The 14,401-nt window shown below is 49.5% G+C and overlaps 7 protein-coding genes across 7 annotated transcripts; 2 read left to right on the top strand and 5 right to left on the bottom strand.

The window, feature by feature from the left end:
- Positions 1 to 27: 27 nt before the first annotated feature.
- Positions 28 to 1,199, bottom strand: BKA55DRAFT_684669 (tryptophan synthase beta subunit-like PLP-dependent enzyme; the record flags this gene model as incomplete). Its single annotated transcript, XM_046198674.1, has 2 exons — positions 28 to 1,025; positions 1,082 to 1,199. 2 exons carry the CDS (start codon positions 1,197 to 1,199, stop codon positions 28 to 30), a joined length of 1,116 nt encoding a protein of 371 aa, XP_046055220.1.
- A 99-nt stretch (positions 1,200 to 1,298) lies between these two features.
- BKA55DRAFT_555516 (uncharacterized protein) lies at positions 1,299 to 4,511 on the bottom strand. The gene is made up of 2 exons (XM_046191643.1): positions 4,326 to 4,511; positions 1,299 to 4,262 (listed from the first exon to the last, which is right to left on the bottom strand). Exons 1-2 carry the CDS (start codon positions 4,374 to 4,376, stop codon positions 1,497 to 1,499), a joined length of 2,817 nt encoding a protein of 938 aa, XP_046055219.1. The 5' UTR covers positions 4,377 to 4,511; the 3' UTR covers positions 1,299 to 1,496.
- Positions 4,512 to 5,002: 491 nt separating this feature from the next.
- On the bottom strand, positions 5,003 to 6,399 carry BKA55DRAFT_555513 (ClpP/crotonase-like domain-containing protein). Its single transcript, XM_046191642.1, has 2 exons — positions 6,031 to 6,399; positions 5,003 to 5,963 (listed from the first exon to the last, which is right to left on the bottom strand). The coding sequence occupies exons 1-2, from the start codon at positions 6,170 to 6,172 to the stop codon at positions 5,233 to 5,235; spliced, it is 873 nt and encodes a 290-aa protein (XP_046055218.1). The 5' UTR covers positions 6,173 to 6,399; the 3' UTR covers positions 5,003 to 5,232.
- Positions 6,400 to 7,288: 889 nt separating this feature from the next.
- Positions 7,289 to 8,022, top strand: BKA55DRAFT_684666 (retrieval of early ER protein Rer1; the record flags this gene model as incomplete). The annotated part of the gene is made up of 4 exons (XM_046198673.1): positions 7,289 to 7,357; positions 7,413 to 7,530; positions 7,587 to 7,886; positions 7,937 to 8,022. 4 exons carry the CDS (start codon positions 7,289 to 7,291, stop codon positions 8,020 to 8,022), a joined length of 573 nt encoding a protein of 190 aa, XP_046055217.1.
- A 412-nt stretch (positions 8,023 to 8,434) lies between these two features.
- Positions 8,435 to 10,363, top strand: BKA55DRAFT_178659 (RNA polymerase II-associated). Its single transcript, XM_046185034.1, has 3 exons — positions 8,435 to 9,011; positions 9,064 to 10,183; positions 10,256 to 10,363. Exons 1-3 carry the CDS (start codon positions 8,741 to 8,743, stop codon positions 10,257 to 10,259), a joined length of 1,395 nt encoding a protein of 464 aa, XP_046055216.1. The 5' UTR covers positions 8,435 to 8,740; the 3' UTR covers positions 10,260 to 10,363.
- A 100-nt stretch (positions 10,364 to 10,463) lies between these two features.
- Positions 10,464 to 12,740, bottom strand: BKA55DRAFT_634255 (glycosyl transferase family 90-domain-containing protein). Its single transcript, XM_046196982.1, has 2 exons — positions 10,762 to 12,740; positions 10,464 to 10,702 (listed from the first exon to the last, which is right to left on the bottom strand). Exons 1-2 carry the CDS (start codon positions 12,549 to 12,551, stop codon positions 10,615 to 10,617), a joined length of 1,878 nt encoding a protein of 625 aa, XP_046055215.1. The 5' UTR covers positions 12,552 to 12,740; the 3' UTR covers positions 10,464 to 10,614.
- Positions 12,741 to 12,773: 33 nt separating this feature from the next.
- On the bottom strand, positions 12,774 to 14,391 carry BKA55DRAFT_555505 (ribosomal protein S8). Its single transcript, XM_046191641.1, has 3 exons — positions 14,240 to 14,391; positions 13,794 to 13,976; positions 12,774 to 13,489 (listed from the first exon to the last, which is right to left on the bottom strand). The coding sequence occupies exons 2-3, from the start codon at positions 13,924 to 13,926 to the stop codon at positions 13,230 to 13,232; spliced, it is 393 nt and encodes a 130-aa protein (XP_046055214.1). The 5' UTR covers positions 13,927 to 13,976; positions 14,240 to 14,391; the 3' UTR covers positions 12,774 to 13,229.
- Positions 14,392 to 14,401: the final 10 nt, after the last annotated feature.

The raw sequence follows: 14,401 nt of genomic DNA, 5'->3' as shown, positions 1-14,401 counted from the left end.
GATTCTTTTTGTACGAGATACCTCTTTCTAAGGCAAAACGATGTACTTCTCCAAGTGCTTGGGAATAGCTCCCAGAAGCTTCTTGTCTGTCAACCACTTGCGCGAGAACAGTCGATCAGCGTATCTGTAAGCACCGTCGCAGAGGACAGTGACAACAGTATGGCCTTTGCCTAGCTTCTCAGCAACCTCCTTGGCAGCTACAACGTTGAGAGAGGAGCTGGCGCCGAGGTACAAACCCTCCTCATCTAAGCATCGGTAGACCATTTCAATGCTCTTCTCATCTGAGATGTGCAGCGAACCGTCCACCAGGCCAATATCTGGCTGGAGATTGTCGGTGATGCGACCTTGTCCAATACCCTCGGTGATACTGGAACCCGTGCGCTCGGTAAGCTTGCCGCCGGAGGAGACATAGGAATGAAGCACACTGCCAGGAGGATCGGCAAGGAAACTCTTGACCCGGCCATCAGAGACGTCCTTTAGATACCTTGTAATACCGGCCAGGGTACCAGCAGTTCCAGTGGCGCATGTGAAAGCGTCAACCTTTCCATCTGTTTGCGCCCAGATCTCAGGGCCAGTCGTCTCGATATGCGCGCGGCGATTAGCTGTGTTGTCGAACTGGTTCGTCCAGACGGCGTTGTCGAGTCGCTCAGCGTGTCGGCGGGCCTGGTGATTGTAGTTCTCGGGATTATCGAACGCGACAGCAGGGACCGGGTAGACCTCAGCGCCGAGGAGTCGCAAAAGATCGATCTTGCCCTGAGACTGGGTGTTGGGCATGTATATGACGAGCTTATAGCCACGGGACCGACAGACGTGAGCGAGGCCGATACCGGTGTTTCCTGCGGTCCCTTCGACAACAGTGCCTCCAGGCTTGAGAAGACCGCGCTCCTCGGCGTCCTTGACAACGTACAGCGCTGCGCGGTCCTTGACGGAACCACCAGGGTTCATGAACTCTGCCTTGCCGAGGATCTCACAGCCTGTCTCCTCGGAGAGATGGTTCAGACGGATGAGAGGGGTATTGCCAATAGCTATTCTAGGTCAGATTCCCATTTAAGCATCGGGATTGAATTAATGATATGCGCACCTCCTGTCAAACCCCTCGAGACACCTTGAGCTCGAGACACATTGAGGGTATGAGAGCTGGGAGCTGCTGCAGCTTTGGCCGCAGCAGCTGCAAGCCGCCTGACGCTGGGACGGAACATGATTTAATATGTGAAGCGCCGCGAACTCGAGCAAATCAATTGGCAGTCACAGAAGTCGGGGTTTCCCACAAGAGGAATAAGTTGAGCTTACAGAAGAGATCAAAGGGAAATGTATTTGGATGGTGGGGCCGCAATCGGCAATGGCGCAATCCCGGGCTGTCGGTGTTGGATGACCAAGTCCCGCACCGACTTCCATATGGCTTCAAGCATGGATACTAACAAATCATAACGCAGCCATCATATAAATGAGTATTAGATTCTCGAGCATCCACCACGGCGTTGCCAGCTCTTGCATCTTTAGGCATCCTGTTCTAACCGCACATATGGCGCTGGGAACAACCCTCGAGTGCCCATATATGCTCCAAAGAACCATTCTCCGTTTACATCCTCGATCTCCTTAATTTCCGCTCCCTTTGGAAAGAGAAGCTCGTCGTCCGCTCCCGGTCTGGGGTACCATCCAAACCTCGCAGTCGCCTTCAGTCCAACTCCGCCATCAGGTGGTAGGCTCTTTGTGAAACCGCTCTCACTCGGCGCTGTTTCTGACACATCTTTGGTGACAAGCCGGGCTAGGTCTTGACCATTTTCGTGCCAAACCCATTTTTGCAGTCCCTTCTCGCGGTGTTCTGCTTTTTCAGCTGCCTCTGGCTTTAGTCCTTGGCCTCCTACCAAGTCCTGGGCTATATATCTCCATCGCCCACTCTTCCCATCAGTAAATGCGATGATTACCATTCTGTGCCCGTTAAGACATCTCCTCCAACCTGAATGGCCGTTTTCAGGGCTGATCTGTCGTTGTACAATCAAGTTCCCATAACATGAAGAACATATATCGTAATCACCTGGTGCAGCATCTGAGACCAAAGCGCTTGTACACTGATAGCAGTGATATCGTGCTTGGTTCGGTTGAATGGGCTCCTGGCACAAGTCGCATCTTGTGGTGAATGACAAGTATTCGAATGGTTTGATGCTGGATACGTTAGGGCCCTTGAATATTGTTGCTGCCGTGGGTCGACCAGGTGATCTGGGAGGGCTTCCAGGCCTGTGTTGGTTAGACTGGGTGGCTTCGTGAGCCATTGGAAGTAAGGGATGTGTGCATGATCTTCCCTGATTCACACAGTCGTTGCAAAAGCCCCAGTCGCCTTCGTTACATATGTCGCACCGCCAATAACACTCGTTCGTCCAAGCGGAGCATTTGGCACAGAAAGTACCGCTTTCTAATCGATGCCGGGGATCGTCCGTTGTCAGCGTTTTTCGTCCCTCTGCTCCGCCAGGGGATGAGCGGGGAGGACGGTAACGGAGAGCTGTCAATGTATGTGGCTGTGGTAGCAAAGCATCCCCTTTCTGCTGGCGGATCTTTTCCCATTTTGAAAAAGCACCATGACCGAACCCAAACCAGTGATGACAGCCTTTGCCAGCCCGATAACAGTTGAGACATATATTCCACTGTCCATTGGCACAAATGGAGCAATTGTAATGGAGCTCATATTCGATGTGCTGCTTGTTGCACCGTGAGCAGCTGACTGAAGGTTCAGGGTAGAGCTGTGACCTAGTCCTCTGATGTCCTGAGACGGTGGGACTACTAATCGGGCTGGTCACTGTCTGATGAACAATAGCAAGATCAACGGGACGAGGTCTGTTTGAACGACTGGCTGCTGCATCATGATGGGAGAATAGAGGAGGGACCGATGCACTTTGGGAGGTTCCTTGACGACTGGCAAACGACATATTCCCGGAATTGTTGCTGAACGAAGCAGCTTCTGTTGGGTTGGGAAACGGTACGGTATGGATGGGTGTGCTCGTGCTGCGTCCCTCGCTAAAGCTAGGTCGGGGCTGTGTTGTATCAGAAGCCTGTGGTCTCGATCCTAGGTCTGTAGAGGACCGGGCAGCAGGCCTGGGTTCAGCAGTGGTCGGAAACACTGGGGTGGTTGAGCTGCGACCTCCGCTAGCAGTTCGTCTCCTAGGCCTTCTAATTGGCTCCTGGACCTCTAAGTTTGCTGAAGCCGTAGATGTTGGCGGACGACTTCGTTCCTCTGTCTGGCTCGCAGCACTGGTAGCGCTTGCGGCGCTCGCGGACCGAGAATGTGGTCGAGATCTTTCTCTTGGTCGACCTCCTTCTGGGGCCAACATACGAGGGTCCCCAGCTGCCGCATTCTCGGCATATCGTGTCAATGGAGGATAGTTATTTCCATTGTTCCTCCTCGCTTCTTGGCGTGTTCGATCCCTCTGCCGACGTCGGTATGCCTCAGTGATCCTCCTGCTGAGTTCGTCGTCGCGACTCAAATCGATGTTATCCAAATCGAGCCCGTCGAGGAGACCCTCTTCCTGGATCTGTCTGGCAAATGACTCTATTTCCCGTTCGATATCCCTCTCACTCATATCTCCCGAGCTGATTAGTGATCGAATCGACGACTGGTGCTCAATCTGCCGCTGCCTTGATTCGCTTCGTCGACGTCGTCGCTCGCCTTCGACATGGAGTTGATCAGAGCTATGTCGACCTCCCTCATCAACTCGTGGGCGACGGCTTCCTCGTCGCTGATGGCGGCTATCGACGCTTCTATCTCTGCCTCGGTCCCTTTCTCTGTCTCTGCTTGTCCTTCTTCTGTCATCTGCAGATCGACTCTCACGCCTCCGTCGCATCCTTGGTGGCCCTGAAGATACTCCCGCCTCTTGCAAACTCAGTTCTCGAACCTCTTCCACCAACCTTCTGTCCTCGGCATCGATGCGCCGCTCTTCCGCCGTTCGATGTGTATTTATCGTAGGTAGGACTTGGTCGCCAGGTTTGTATTTCTTTGCCATCTCTTCCTTCTCTGCTGCTGAACGATCCTTGCCAGGGCTTGCTGCTATAAACATATCCAAGAGAGTGACGACGGTCGCATTATGTTGGGTCGTCCGTACAGTAGCTCGACATGACGGGCATGTAAAAATGTTAGTACCAGGAGCAGGCGGGTTTGGCGCCCGCTCGGCTGTCGCAGCCTGGAAAGTAAACCATTCCTTCAAACAGGCACCGCAAAACGTGTGAAGACAATCAAGAAGAGTCAAAGGTTGGTATAGGAGCTCCGTGCAGATCTACAGACATGGTTAGCTGCTGGCAGTCATCAACTTTGGAGACAAAAAGGCGGGGAGATTTACAGAGCACGTCAGCTCCTTTTCCAAGTCCAAGCCAGCGTTCGTAGGCTCCATTCATGATACTTGATTAATCCCGGCCCATGATTGGGATGAAAATAATATGCGCGTGAAGAAACAAGGTTGTGCCGAAGAGAATATGTTGATCGAAGGTAGAGGATGATGTTGGTTTGTTGGCTAGGAAAGCTACGATCCATCCAATACGCCAGCTACCTAACTACCTCTATGCATAGCCCCAGGGAGCAAGAAAACTTCAGACTCTAAAAGAGGATGCCAAAATAAATTCATCAAGGAGGCCCCTGCGCTTAGCCTAACTTACCTAGATATTTTTGTCGTTTAGGATTGAGGTCCTAAGTTTTATTGCCTCCCCTAGCCTAGGTAGCTAACCTAGGCATGAGTGGGTGGCGGGGTCGGTCTGGGTGTCGAGACTCTACCAGGGATAACCATAAATAGCCATTCACGACAACACACGGTTTTTTTTGTACAGGTCGTAATTAGAGACGGGTTGGGCCGCAATATACCGTAAAAACGAGAAGAGAAACAAGTGAGGACGAACTTCCATGTATGGGTGCTTGTGGGGTGTTTTAAGACATGGAGTTGCATCATCGTACAAGTCGCCTTAAGCGTCTCCTGCATTACAACATAAGGTTAATTTAGGGATGAATATTTTTCTTTCTTTTTTACTTAGATATAGTTGTTGTGAGTATGTTTCATACAGTAAATGTTATATCCACATTCTCACGGCCTGCCAGCCCATGGGACTGATACCTGCACCCATGAACAGCTCCCTCAACCCCACATTGAATTAGTAGACAGAGGGACATCGTGGTGGTTTTCGTATGTGCAATGATTCTTGCATTCTTATTTCTATATAAACACCGTCAAGGCATATTCGTATATTTTAAATAGCTTATTATGAGTGACTCCACTCAGCCCTCTTCTTCTCTGCGAACGCCTTCATGCCAATCTTCTGATCTTGGCTACCAAACAAGCTGTGGAAGACTCGTCGCTCATACTCGACACCATCACGTAGGGCCAGATCCTGGCTCTTGTTGACAACCTCCTTGGCGGCTTGAACAGCCACCTTCGAGTAGCCAGCAATTGTCTCAGCTGTCTTGAGCGTCTCTTCCATCAGAGCCTCATACGTGGGAAACACCCTGGCAGCGAGTCCCCATTTCTCAGCATCGACACCAGAAAGTGACTTTCCGGTCAGAATGAGTTCCATGGCCTTTGACTTGCCGATGGCACGAGTAAGGCGCTGGCTGCCACCAGCTCCAGGAACAGTCCCGAGCTTGATTTCGGGTTGGCCAAAGTTCGCATTCTCAGTACAGTAGATGAGATCACACATCATGGCGAGCTCGCAGCCTCCACCAAGGGCATGCCCCGAGACGGCAGCGATGATTGGCTTTTTGACCTGAGTGGTGAGGTCTGACCAGGACTCGATGAAGGACTTGGTGTAAGCCTCAGCGAAGGTAAGAGGGGCCATCTCCTTGATATCAGCACCAGCAGCAAACGCCTTTTGGGAGCCGGTCAGAACAATGACCGACGTATCGTCGGCTACATTAAAGTCAAGAAGAGCCTGGTTGAGCTCTTTGATAAGAGGTGTGCATAGGGCATTGAGGGCCTTGGGACGGTTCAAGGTAACTAATAATGATTAGGCACTGTTTAATCAACTAACTGAGGGATTGTATCATTTCAGCATCATTCATACCTTGACCAACACCAGGCTTAGGTTGAGAAACCTGGATATACTCATAAGTCTTTGAGCTATAAGCTCGAGCAATGCGAGGAAGAGTAGACCGTTGGAAGGGCACTCGAGCGGCCACTGGTCTCATGCAGCGGAAAGTGTTCATTGTGATACTAGAGAATGGAAATAATGAAAAAGATAATGAACGATCAATATCGCTATGGAAGAAACAGTATATGTTGGTTTTACAACTGAAGGAATTGGTACGGTAACTATTGTATAAATTTGATCATTGAGGTGAGGAGCTGTATTGATAACCGGGGAGCTTAAGCTTCCCCAGTGACGCAACTGAGCCGAGGATAACATGGGCCGCCCATACCCATGACAAAGCCGACAACCAGATGGACGTCACGTGAGAGTCTTTGCAAACTACTTACCTTAGGTGAGAGAAGTCTTAAGATGGGAAATCCTTTAACTTGACTCATTTATAATCTCTCCCGCAAATAAGCTATTGATGGTACAGTGGAGGTAAGGTCATCCTTGGAATACGCGGTCAAGCAATGCCCTGCAAGTTCTTGTTCGCTTTAATGATTGTTCGTAAAGAACAATCGAAAGGGTGTTGCCTTAGGCATATATGCTGTACAATAGTGTATCACTGATAGAGCATACATCGCAGCTTTACATAGAACGTTGTCTTGCAGGTAGCCATGGATTGATAAATTAAACCGTGCATACAGAGTAGGTAAGTAGTATCATTGTAGTAGATTACTAGAGGTATCGATATGAGCTTTATTACAGGGGTAAGCAACTCGACGCGACGCGGTAATAGATAATTAAAGACTGCGCCTCATTCGCATGTGGGGTCAAGGGGCTCTTCTCAGATCCCTCAGCAGCAATCCGGCTGAATCACCAATAAGGTGATACGCTAACTGACAGTTTCAGGGAGGCCACCAAACAAACTGCCTGTCAACAGTTCATCAAGTTCTCCTTTGTCCGGCAAAGGGCCGGGGAATTGATTAGCCTTGCCTAGGTACGGAGTACCAAGACCTTAACAAACCTTACGTGGCTGTATCGCCAAAAGTCCAAAGTTGGAAGTCCCGTCCCCCCAATCGCAAATTCGCCATCACTTCTTTTTTTTCTTCTCATCAATTTCAACTTCTCTCACGATATTGTAGTCATTGTTCCGCACAATTAGACTCGATCATTTTATTTGAATAATTTGCGCTTCTTTCCCCTCGTCATATATTCCGATTGACAACGGTCTACCGATACTCTTTCCAAGATGAATGCGCCAGAGCCTGAGCAGACCCCTTTCGAGGCTGTCAGCGTCCATACCTCGAGGCTCCAGCGAGTATGTCTTTGAAGATCGATTGTTCTATATTGCGACTCTCCTGACAACGGATTAGAAATACCAAGCTTTGCTGGATCAGTCGACCCCTTTCGTCCTCTACCGATGGGTTGGCACTGTTGTCTGTCTCCTCCTCTTCTTCCTTCGAATCCTTATTGCGCAGGGCTGGTATATCGGTAGGCTCGAACCTGCAATTTGTCCTCCCTTGATCATCAAACTTACGACTACGCAGTTGCCTATGCGCTCGGAATCTATCTTCTAAACCTGTTCCTGGCTTTCCTGCAGCCCAAGTTCGACCCCTCAAACGAAGAGGCCGACAATGAGATGGAGGACGGCTCCGTGGGCACTCTTCCCACAAAGCAGGATGAGGAGTTCAAGCCCTTCATTCGTCGACTTCCTGAGTTCAAGTTCTGGTACTGGGCCACCCGAGCCATCATCATCAGCTTCTTCTGCAGTTGGTTCGAGATCTTTAACGTGCCAGTTTTCTGGCCCGTTCTGGTCATGTACTGGTTCATCCTTTTCTTCCTGACTAGTAAGTTTCGTATGACACACCACACAATTTCTGATATCAACTATTTCTAGTGCGCAAGCAAATTCAGCACATGATCAAGTACCGCTACGTACCCTTTACTGTCGGTAAGAAGAACTACGCCAAGAACAGCTCGTAAACGGACGCAACTTTCGGGATACTTTCTTCTTCAGCACAGCGGGCATCTCGACTTAACAAGTGCCCGTGTGCATTGTATAAACATGATGGCCAGCTTTATCAAGCTGCACAATAATGCGATGCGTGTTCCGAGGCGTGTATTTCAATTACGAGAGAAATTGACTGGTGACAACTCAAATGGGGGTTTGGCGATAAAGGAAAGAAAGGAACTGGGTTTGTGTGAAACAAACGGACCTTAGCTATAGACTTGAACGGATTTGGGGCCATGACAAACAGAGCAGATGAACCATTTAATGAAAATGACAATCATATGAATCAAAAAGAATGGCCGAGCCCTTCAGTATAAAGTTTCGTGCAGGTTGGTTAGTGTGTTGTTCCTAAACAATATTTAAGGTGAACAAAACATGCTAGGAATGTTCATGTTGCCCGAAACCGTTTTTCTGTATTTTTATCCTATTTCTTCGTCTAATTCTTGCTTATTTGGAGTAAGTTTCACGAGGAAGCCTTAGTGGCTACGCCAAACGTGGAGCTTGGACAAGGCCAGCCTCGTGCCGCAATTCTCGGATCTCTTTGACCTCGAAACTCAGCCGCGCCCGCGCTTAAGCTTCTCCATAAAGCCAAACTGAACCGAAGAGTCGCGCGCCTCCATCCTTCAAATACATCGCGACCTCACTCCCTCACCAACGTCTCCTTCGGCGCCTATCGCCAATTCGACCATCATGTCATCTTCAGCTCCTCGCACAGGCGAGCGCTTGGTTCACCAGGACTTCATCGCACGCATCCGATTCTCCAATGCGCTCCCTCCACCACCCCATCCTCCTAAGCTGCTCGACATACCCAATACTGGCCTTGCTAGCGGTCAATATACGACGCCAGGCTTTGCTTCGCGCCTTGCAAGGGAGCAGCCGCTGAATATTGAGGCGGATGCTGAACTGGGAATGCCCCTTGACTTGGTCGGCATGCCTGGTGTTTTCGATGGCGATGAACGATGTAGGTTGACTCTTAATCGTGTTTTGGCCTCGCAAAGCTGACTTTTCCCCAGCTATTCAAGCTCCTCCTCATCCTCCTGCTCTTCATCCTCACGATCGACCCCTTCTAAGACCCATTGCCGCTCTGGGAAAACACAAGGTCGCAGAAGCCAATGTTTCTTTCCTTCGCCGAACAGAATATATCTCTTCCACTGTCACAAAGCGACAAGATGGTGCTGCACCTCGCGCCCTACTCACTAAAGCCAACAAGAACCGACGCATCCCGGAGCCTGCAGCCGATGCTCCTCATGTCATTAAGCGCAAGATTGACAAGGGCTTCGACATTGCTGAGCAAGAGTTCAAAGACCCCAAACGCGCCAAACACCCGAGCAAGAGAAATCTCAAGGTTGTCGATGTGTCGCCTTTCATCCCAGATCTCGAAGCTTTCCCCGACTCAGGCGCGTACGTTACGATCAAATTCCACCAGAACCCCGTGGTTAGCACAAAGGATTACGACCGGCGTCTTCTCAGTGGTTTGTTCCGGCCCATTGATCGGACAGCCGAAGAGGAAGAAGCGTATGAGGCAGCTGTGGCAGCTCACGAGCAAGATCCTGAAAATAATCCCAAACCTCAGAACTGGATGAATTTTGATTATTATTTGGCAGCAACACCTGACGTAGGGGATCGTTTCCGTCGCAAGTTCGATGTTGAGGACGCCGACCACAACGAAGACGAACTTTATACTCATGACTCTGTCAACGGTGGATGCTTCCAATATAACCGGCTCAGAGCGTATGAGACAGCTCAGGAGACCAATTACGACCACGAGACCAAGTTCGATGCAGAGGTTCTCCTGGCTTACAACGAGGACACTTTCTATCCCAACCAGAAGGCCGTATACTACTATCCTGTTATGCAGAAATCTGTAATTCGACCCCAGCGAACAAAGAACATTGCGCGGAACATTGGTATCACCGATGAGGAGCAAGTCGTTGACCAGCTCGACGTCACTGTCGAAGACCCAAGAGAGGATATTCGTGAGATGATCAAACAACATCATGATCACCCCCTTGGCACAGGACAGGCCGATGAGGAAGAAGGGCATGAGGAGGAGCACCACGAGGGCCAGGACGCTGAAGGCGAGGAGGAAGCAGAACACCATCGGGTCAGCAGCCCAGCAGGTCGTCGCTCAAGGTCAGCCTCTGAAGAGCATGATGCAGAAGGAGAAGACGAGGAGTAAACGGTAGCTGAGCGCGATGCATATAGCTAAGACGAACGCGGTGTACTCTAGAGGAAAAGAGAACAAAAGCCCATGTCCTTTGGGGAGATTGTGATATATACTTCGAGACAATTGACAGTTGCGAGGACAGAAATGGCATGTATTTGGCGAACCGGGGGATCGTGGCGTACAGTTTACAATTTTTAATCATAGATCTGAGGCGCAATAAAAATATCACATATTCAAAATAATATACACATGCACGATTCTCCTACTGCTTTGAACAATACCAGTGCTTTTGTTGGTATAATGAACCTTGACGCCGTTCCCAGTGGTGCAAGTGCCCTTGCTATGCCCCAATTGTCTATGCGTACATGTCATTTACTCAGTCCAATTCATTCAATCATCAACTCTCAGCCTTTGGCAGCTTCATACTGGCGCTACTGCGATCATAGCCAATTACTTCTCTCTTGTCATCTATCACTCGAGCGTATCTGAATTCTGTTAGCACCAACACGAAAACGACAAAACTATGCGAGACGATAGCACTTACTCAAGCATGAGACGGAAAAACCATGCTTCCATATCAACCTGACGAAGAGCCTGGTTCGCCCACTCTCGACTAGCAGCTGCAATACGCTCGCCTTCTTCACGACCAGCTTCCTCGCTCTCAAAGAACCGAACTGTCTCAAGCCAGTCATCTCCCTGGATACTTAGAGGCACATAGTGTGCCCACGGCTTGAGCCACTCGGCATGCCACTCGCGGAACACCGCGAGTTTGAATGTTAGGCTGCGACTGCGAAGGAAGGCAGTGAAGCGACCCGAAAAGGCGTTGCCATCCATATCGAGGAGGTATTTGTAGGACCAAGCGTCTTGCTGATCTACGGCCTCGGTGACATTGAAAAAAGCCCGTTGCGCCTCGCAGTCGCCTTGGTCACATTGTCCAATGTGAGAGAAATGCACATTAATCATCTCGCTGTAGTCGCCGCGCGGAACCTCGCTGGTCGCCCAGGAAGGGTCGTCTTGCTTAGTGAGAATATGAGCCTGGTCGCGCGCATTGAGTTTCTGTACAAGACGTTGACGGTGCTGATGTCTCCAACGGCCGTTGCGGCTGTAGCCTCCAGTGGTCGAGCCGCGCCAGTATAGCTTGCTCTCCTTCTTAACCCACTCCATATCCATCTCCTCATCGTATTCTACCATGCCGGCCCAGTCCCAGGGAGACGGGTATACAAGATCGCTGTAAGAAGAAATCTTAGACTGGGAAAATATTGGAAACAAATCCTGGACAATTCTATATGTGTTTGGTCCGCCGAAGAAGCCAAAGTTAGACTTGAGGCTAGGTGAAAGGCAGATATCTGACATGGCGGTCGTATTGTAAACAAATCCAAGATCACTCATGCCGTATCTGCTTCTATAGTCCACAGTCTCTTCCTCCTCGAGACATCGAGCTGGAGTATCTGGCGGACACGATAGGCGAGAATGAGACCAGGTCGATTGATGGGCAAAAGAGTTAAAGCGTGTGAGACTTGTCTCGTCGAAAGACTTCCCATCATGTAACTCCGAGTTCGTCTGACTGAAGTCGTTGGCAAGTTGTGATTTCGCCAAAGCTGCGGGCATATTCTGCTCCTTTGCCGTCTTCACTAACCTCGTCAAGTCCTCGTGCGAAAGAATAACGCGGGACTCGTCGTGAAAATTAAAGGCCAGGTCCATATCTGGAAGGTACTTGAGAAATTTGTCCATCATCCCCTTTGTGGCATTTTGCTGCCACTCAACGCCATTTTGGATATAAGTGACCTTGTGGTCTCGAATAGATACTCCAATCAACCCATTATCAAAGCCCAAGGCCTCTCTGGCTCGAGCCCGAATAGTTTTGGGTGTCAGTCCCCAGAATGGGGTGATCAAGTCGTGAATCGTGTCGAACTCGTCTATTAATTTGACGTCGTTATCTTTTGCAAATCGAAACCACTCGTCGAAATGAGGTGGCGGTGGAATGCCATATCGACGACGATACTCCTGAACAGCCTCATCAAGCGTCTTAGACTGTCGAGCCTTAATTTCTCCAAACTCTTCCTGAGCATTGCTTGTAAGATATCCTATAGGATGCATTCCGGGAGTGGGAACCTGTCTTGGTTCGGCGCTTCCTTGAACAAAATAGCCATCTTGTGGTGCTGATTCCGGGGTTGTTGATGGGTCTTGGGGTATTTGACTTTGTATTTGGATTTCTCTTGCGTGTTTTGGTGGTATTGTCAAGAGACTATAAGCGCAGAAACAAAATAAGGTGAGAGCAGTGACGGATAAGAGTTGACGCCGTTGAGAGGCGCGAAACGATAAGAGGGAGATCATGTTTATAGTTGGCTTCTGTATCAACCACAAAACTATATCAACACGGTGAAAAGTGTGTTGAAAAAAATCATCGGCTCGACAGAACGAGAGTATTTGCTAAGAGAAACCAATTACAAAGTCTGGTAGCCATAAACTCACAATGGGTCGTGATGTCTAAGCGCGAAGCTGCAGATTGACATTAAGACAAAGTAGTGAATTGGTTTTGGCTGAAGCATTTTCATTGGCTACTCTTCCAAAAAAGAAAACAATGGCTCGACAGGTACTTTGTTGGCACAACGACTTGCATCACAGTGCCAAGTAGAATTTAGACAATAATTCCCGGTAATAATGAAAATCGAATTATTAAAAGGCTTTACAAAAGTACGACTGCCACCTGTAAAATTGCGATGCAACAAGTTCGATTACTCGAATCACAACTAAAGCAATCTGATGTACGGATTGTACCACCCGAGATGGGTGTAACGTCGGGAAGTAGCATGAACATTCATCTTCACTTTCACTTCATAATGAGTCTTGAGTCTGAGCATCTCGTAAAGGTTCAATTCTTGTGCTCGCGTGTGCGATAAGCAACATGGCTATTAATCGCATCGGTCATAGTCATCATCATCCTGCCTTAACGCCGAGAATGCCGTGTTCTGTTTTTTAAAAAATCACTTTTTGATTGGTATCCCGTCCCATTTAGTAGAAGAAGCCAATGATCTTGCCAGAAACGTGCTTGCGTCGGGCCTCCTCGTGGTCCATGATACCGGCAGAGGTGGTGAGGATGACATAGCCGAACTGACGGGCAGGGAGCAGCTTGACAACCCACTTCTCGAGCTCGGAGAGGCGGACGTTGTAGCGGGGAGAGATGACACCAGTCTTGTTGAGGCGGCCGTTGAGCTGGACAACGATCTTGCCGGATCGGTGGTCATCGACCTCTTCGAACTCTCCAATGTATCCTGATAATCGAGTCAGTAATGTTTCGAGAGACTAAACGTTAGACATCATGGGTATAAAGAATCCGAAAAACGTGTAAGATCTCCGAGTTTGAATCTATCGGCAACTTATAGGGGCTGGATCGTGGTGCAGTATCGACCGTCGCCCTAGTTATCATGCCGAATAAGGAGATCGGGGAAGTTGTCGACGACTCATGGTAGTTGGATCATGGTGAAGAAGAACCATTGCCAAATGTTGTCATGTCGACTAGTGGAGACCCAAAAGAATGAAAAGAGAGAGAAAAAGAAGAAATTTCCCGTGACATACCGTGGCGCTGCATGACCTGAAGGAACTTGATGATGACCTTAGAAGAAGGTCGGATCAGGACCTGGCGCTTGCCAGCCTTCTCGGCGTTGTTGATGGCGTTAAGCGCATCGTGGAGGACGGAAGTGCGGACCATTTTGGCGGTGTTTTGAGGAGATTCTCAAGTCGGGACGGGAAATGAGGTATCTGCCATAAAATATCGTTGTTAGCCTTTCCAAGGCTCATGAGCGAGGAGAGTGCCCTCAACGATCGATCGCGAGGGTTCTGCCGCCCATTGCTGAAGAGGAGAAGCGTATCGAGGAACTGCCGCCAGCCGTGAATATAACCCGGCCATTGTTGAAAGATCGGCTCACGGGAAACGACGCCCTCGATTGCTCTCCCTTGCCATGGTGAAAAGCATCATCCTTGTGGATTCGAATCGCTGGGAGCCAGTTTCGTGCTATACATACCTCGAAGATTGACTTGGTCGGTTGATGAAGACTACAAAGCAGAGGAACGCGACGACAGAAAAGAAAATTGAGTGGTGGGTGGATGGGTGGGTCCGTGCACTTGCCCTAAGGGTCTACGCACTCGGTCGTTTAGATTTCGGCAAATCAACGTGGAACTAAACG

Source organism: Fusarium redolens (assembly GCF_020744475.1).
Source record: "Fusarium redolens strain MPI-CAGE-AT-0023 chromosome Unknown BKA55scaffold_2, whole genome shotgun sequence".
Classification (NCBI taxonomy): domain Eukaryota; kingdom Fungi; phylum Ascomycota; class Sordariomycetes; order Hypocreales; family Nectriaceae; genus Fusarium; species Fusarium redolens.
This window is presented reverse-complemented; position numbering and strand designations above follow the sequence as displayed.

What these genes read in the sequence shown, in the direction of transcription:
- BKA55DRAFT_178659 (XM_046185034.1), top strand. Translation starts at nt 8,741, where the DNA reads ATGTCATCTTCAGCTCCTCGCACAGGCGAGCGCTTGGTTCACCAGGAC. An exon ending in TTTCGATGGCGATGAACGAT is followed by an intron (nt 9,012 to 9,063) that starts GTAGGTTGACTC and finishes ACTTTTCCCCAG; the next exon opens with CTATTCAAGCTCCTCCTCAT.
- BKA55DRAFT_555516 (XM_046191643.1), bottom strand. Translation starts at nt 4,376, where the DNA reads ATGGAGCCTACGAACGCTGGCTTGGACTTGGAAAAGGAGCTGACGTGC. An exon ending in AAAAGGAGCTGACGTGCTCT is followed by an intron (nt 4,263 to 4,325) that starts GTAAATCTCCCC and finishes CCATGTCTGTAG; the next exon opens with ATCTGCACGGAGCTCCTATA.
- BKA55DRAFT_555513 (XM_046191642.1), bottom strand. Translation starts at nt 6,172, where the DNA reads ATGAACACTTTCCGCTGCATGAGACCAGTGGCCGCTCGAGTGCCCTTC. An exon ending in TAAGCCTGGTGTTGGTCAAG is followed by an intron (nt 5,964 to 6,030) that starts GTATGAATGATG and finishes AATCATTATTAG; the next exon opens with TTACCTTGAACCGTCCCAAG.
- BKA55DRAFT_555505 (XM_046191641.1), bottom strand. Translation starts at nt 13,926, where the DNA reads ATGGTCCGCACTTCCGTCCTCCACGATGCGCTTAACGCCATCAACAAC. An exon ending in TCAGGTCATGCAGCGCCACG is followed by an intron (nt 13,490 to 13,793) that starts GTATGTCACGGG and finishes CTCGATTATCAG; the next exon opens with GATACATTGGAGAGTTCGAA.
- BKA55DRAFT_634255 (XM_046196982.1), bottom strand. Translation starts at nt 12,551, where the DNA reads ATGATCTCCCTCTTATCGTTTCGCGCCTCTCAACGGCGTCAACTCTTA. An exon ending in TTTTTCCGTCTCATGCTTGA is followed by an intron (nt 10,703 to 10,761) that starts GTAAGTGCTATC and finishes AACAGAATTCAG; the next exon opens with ATACGCTCGAGTGATAGATG.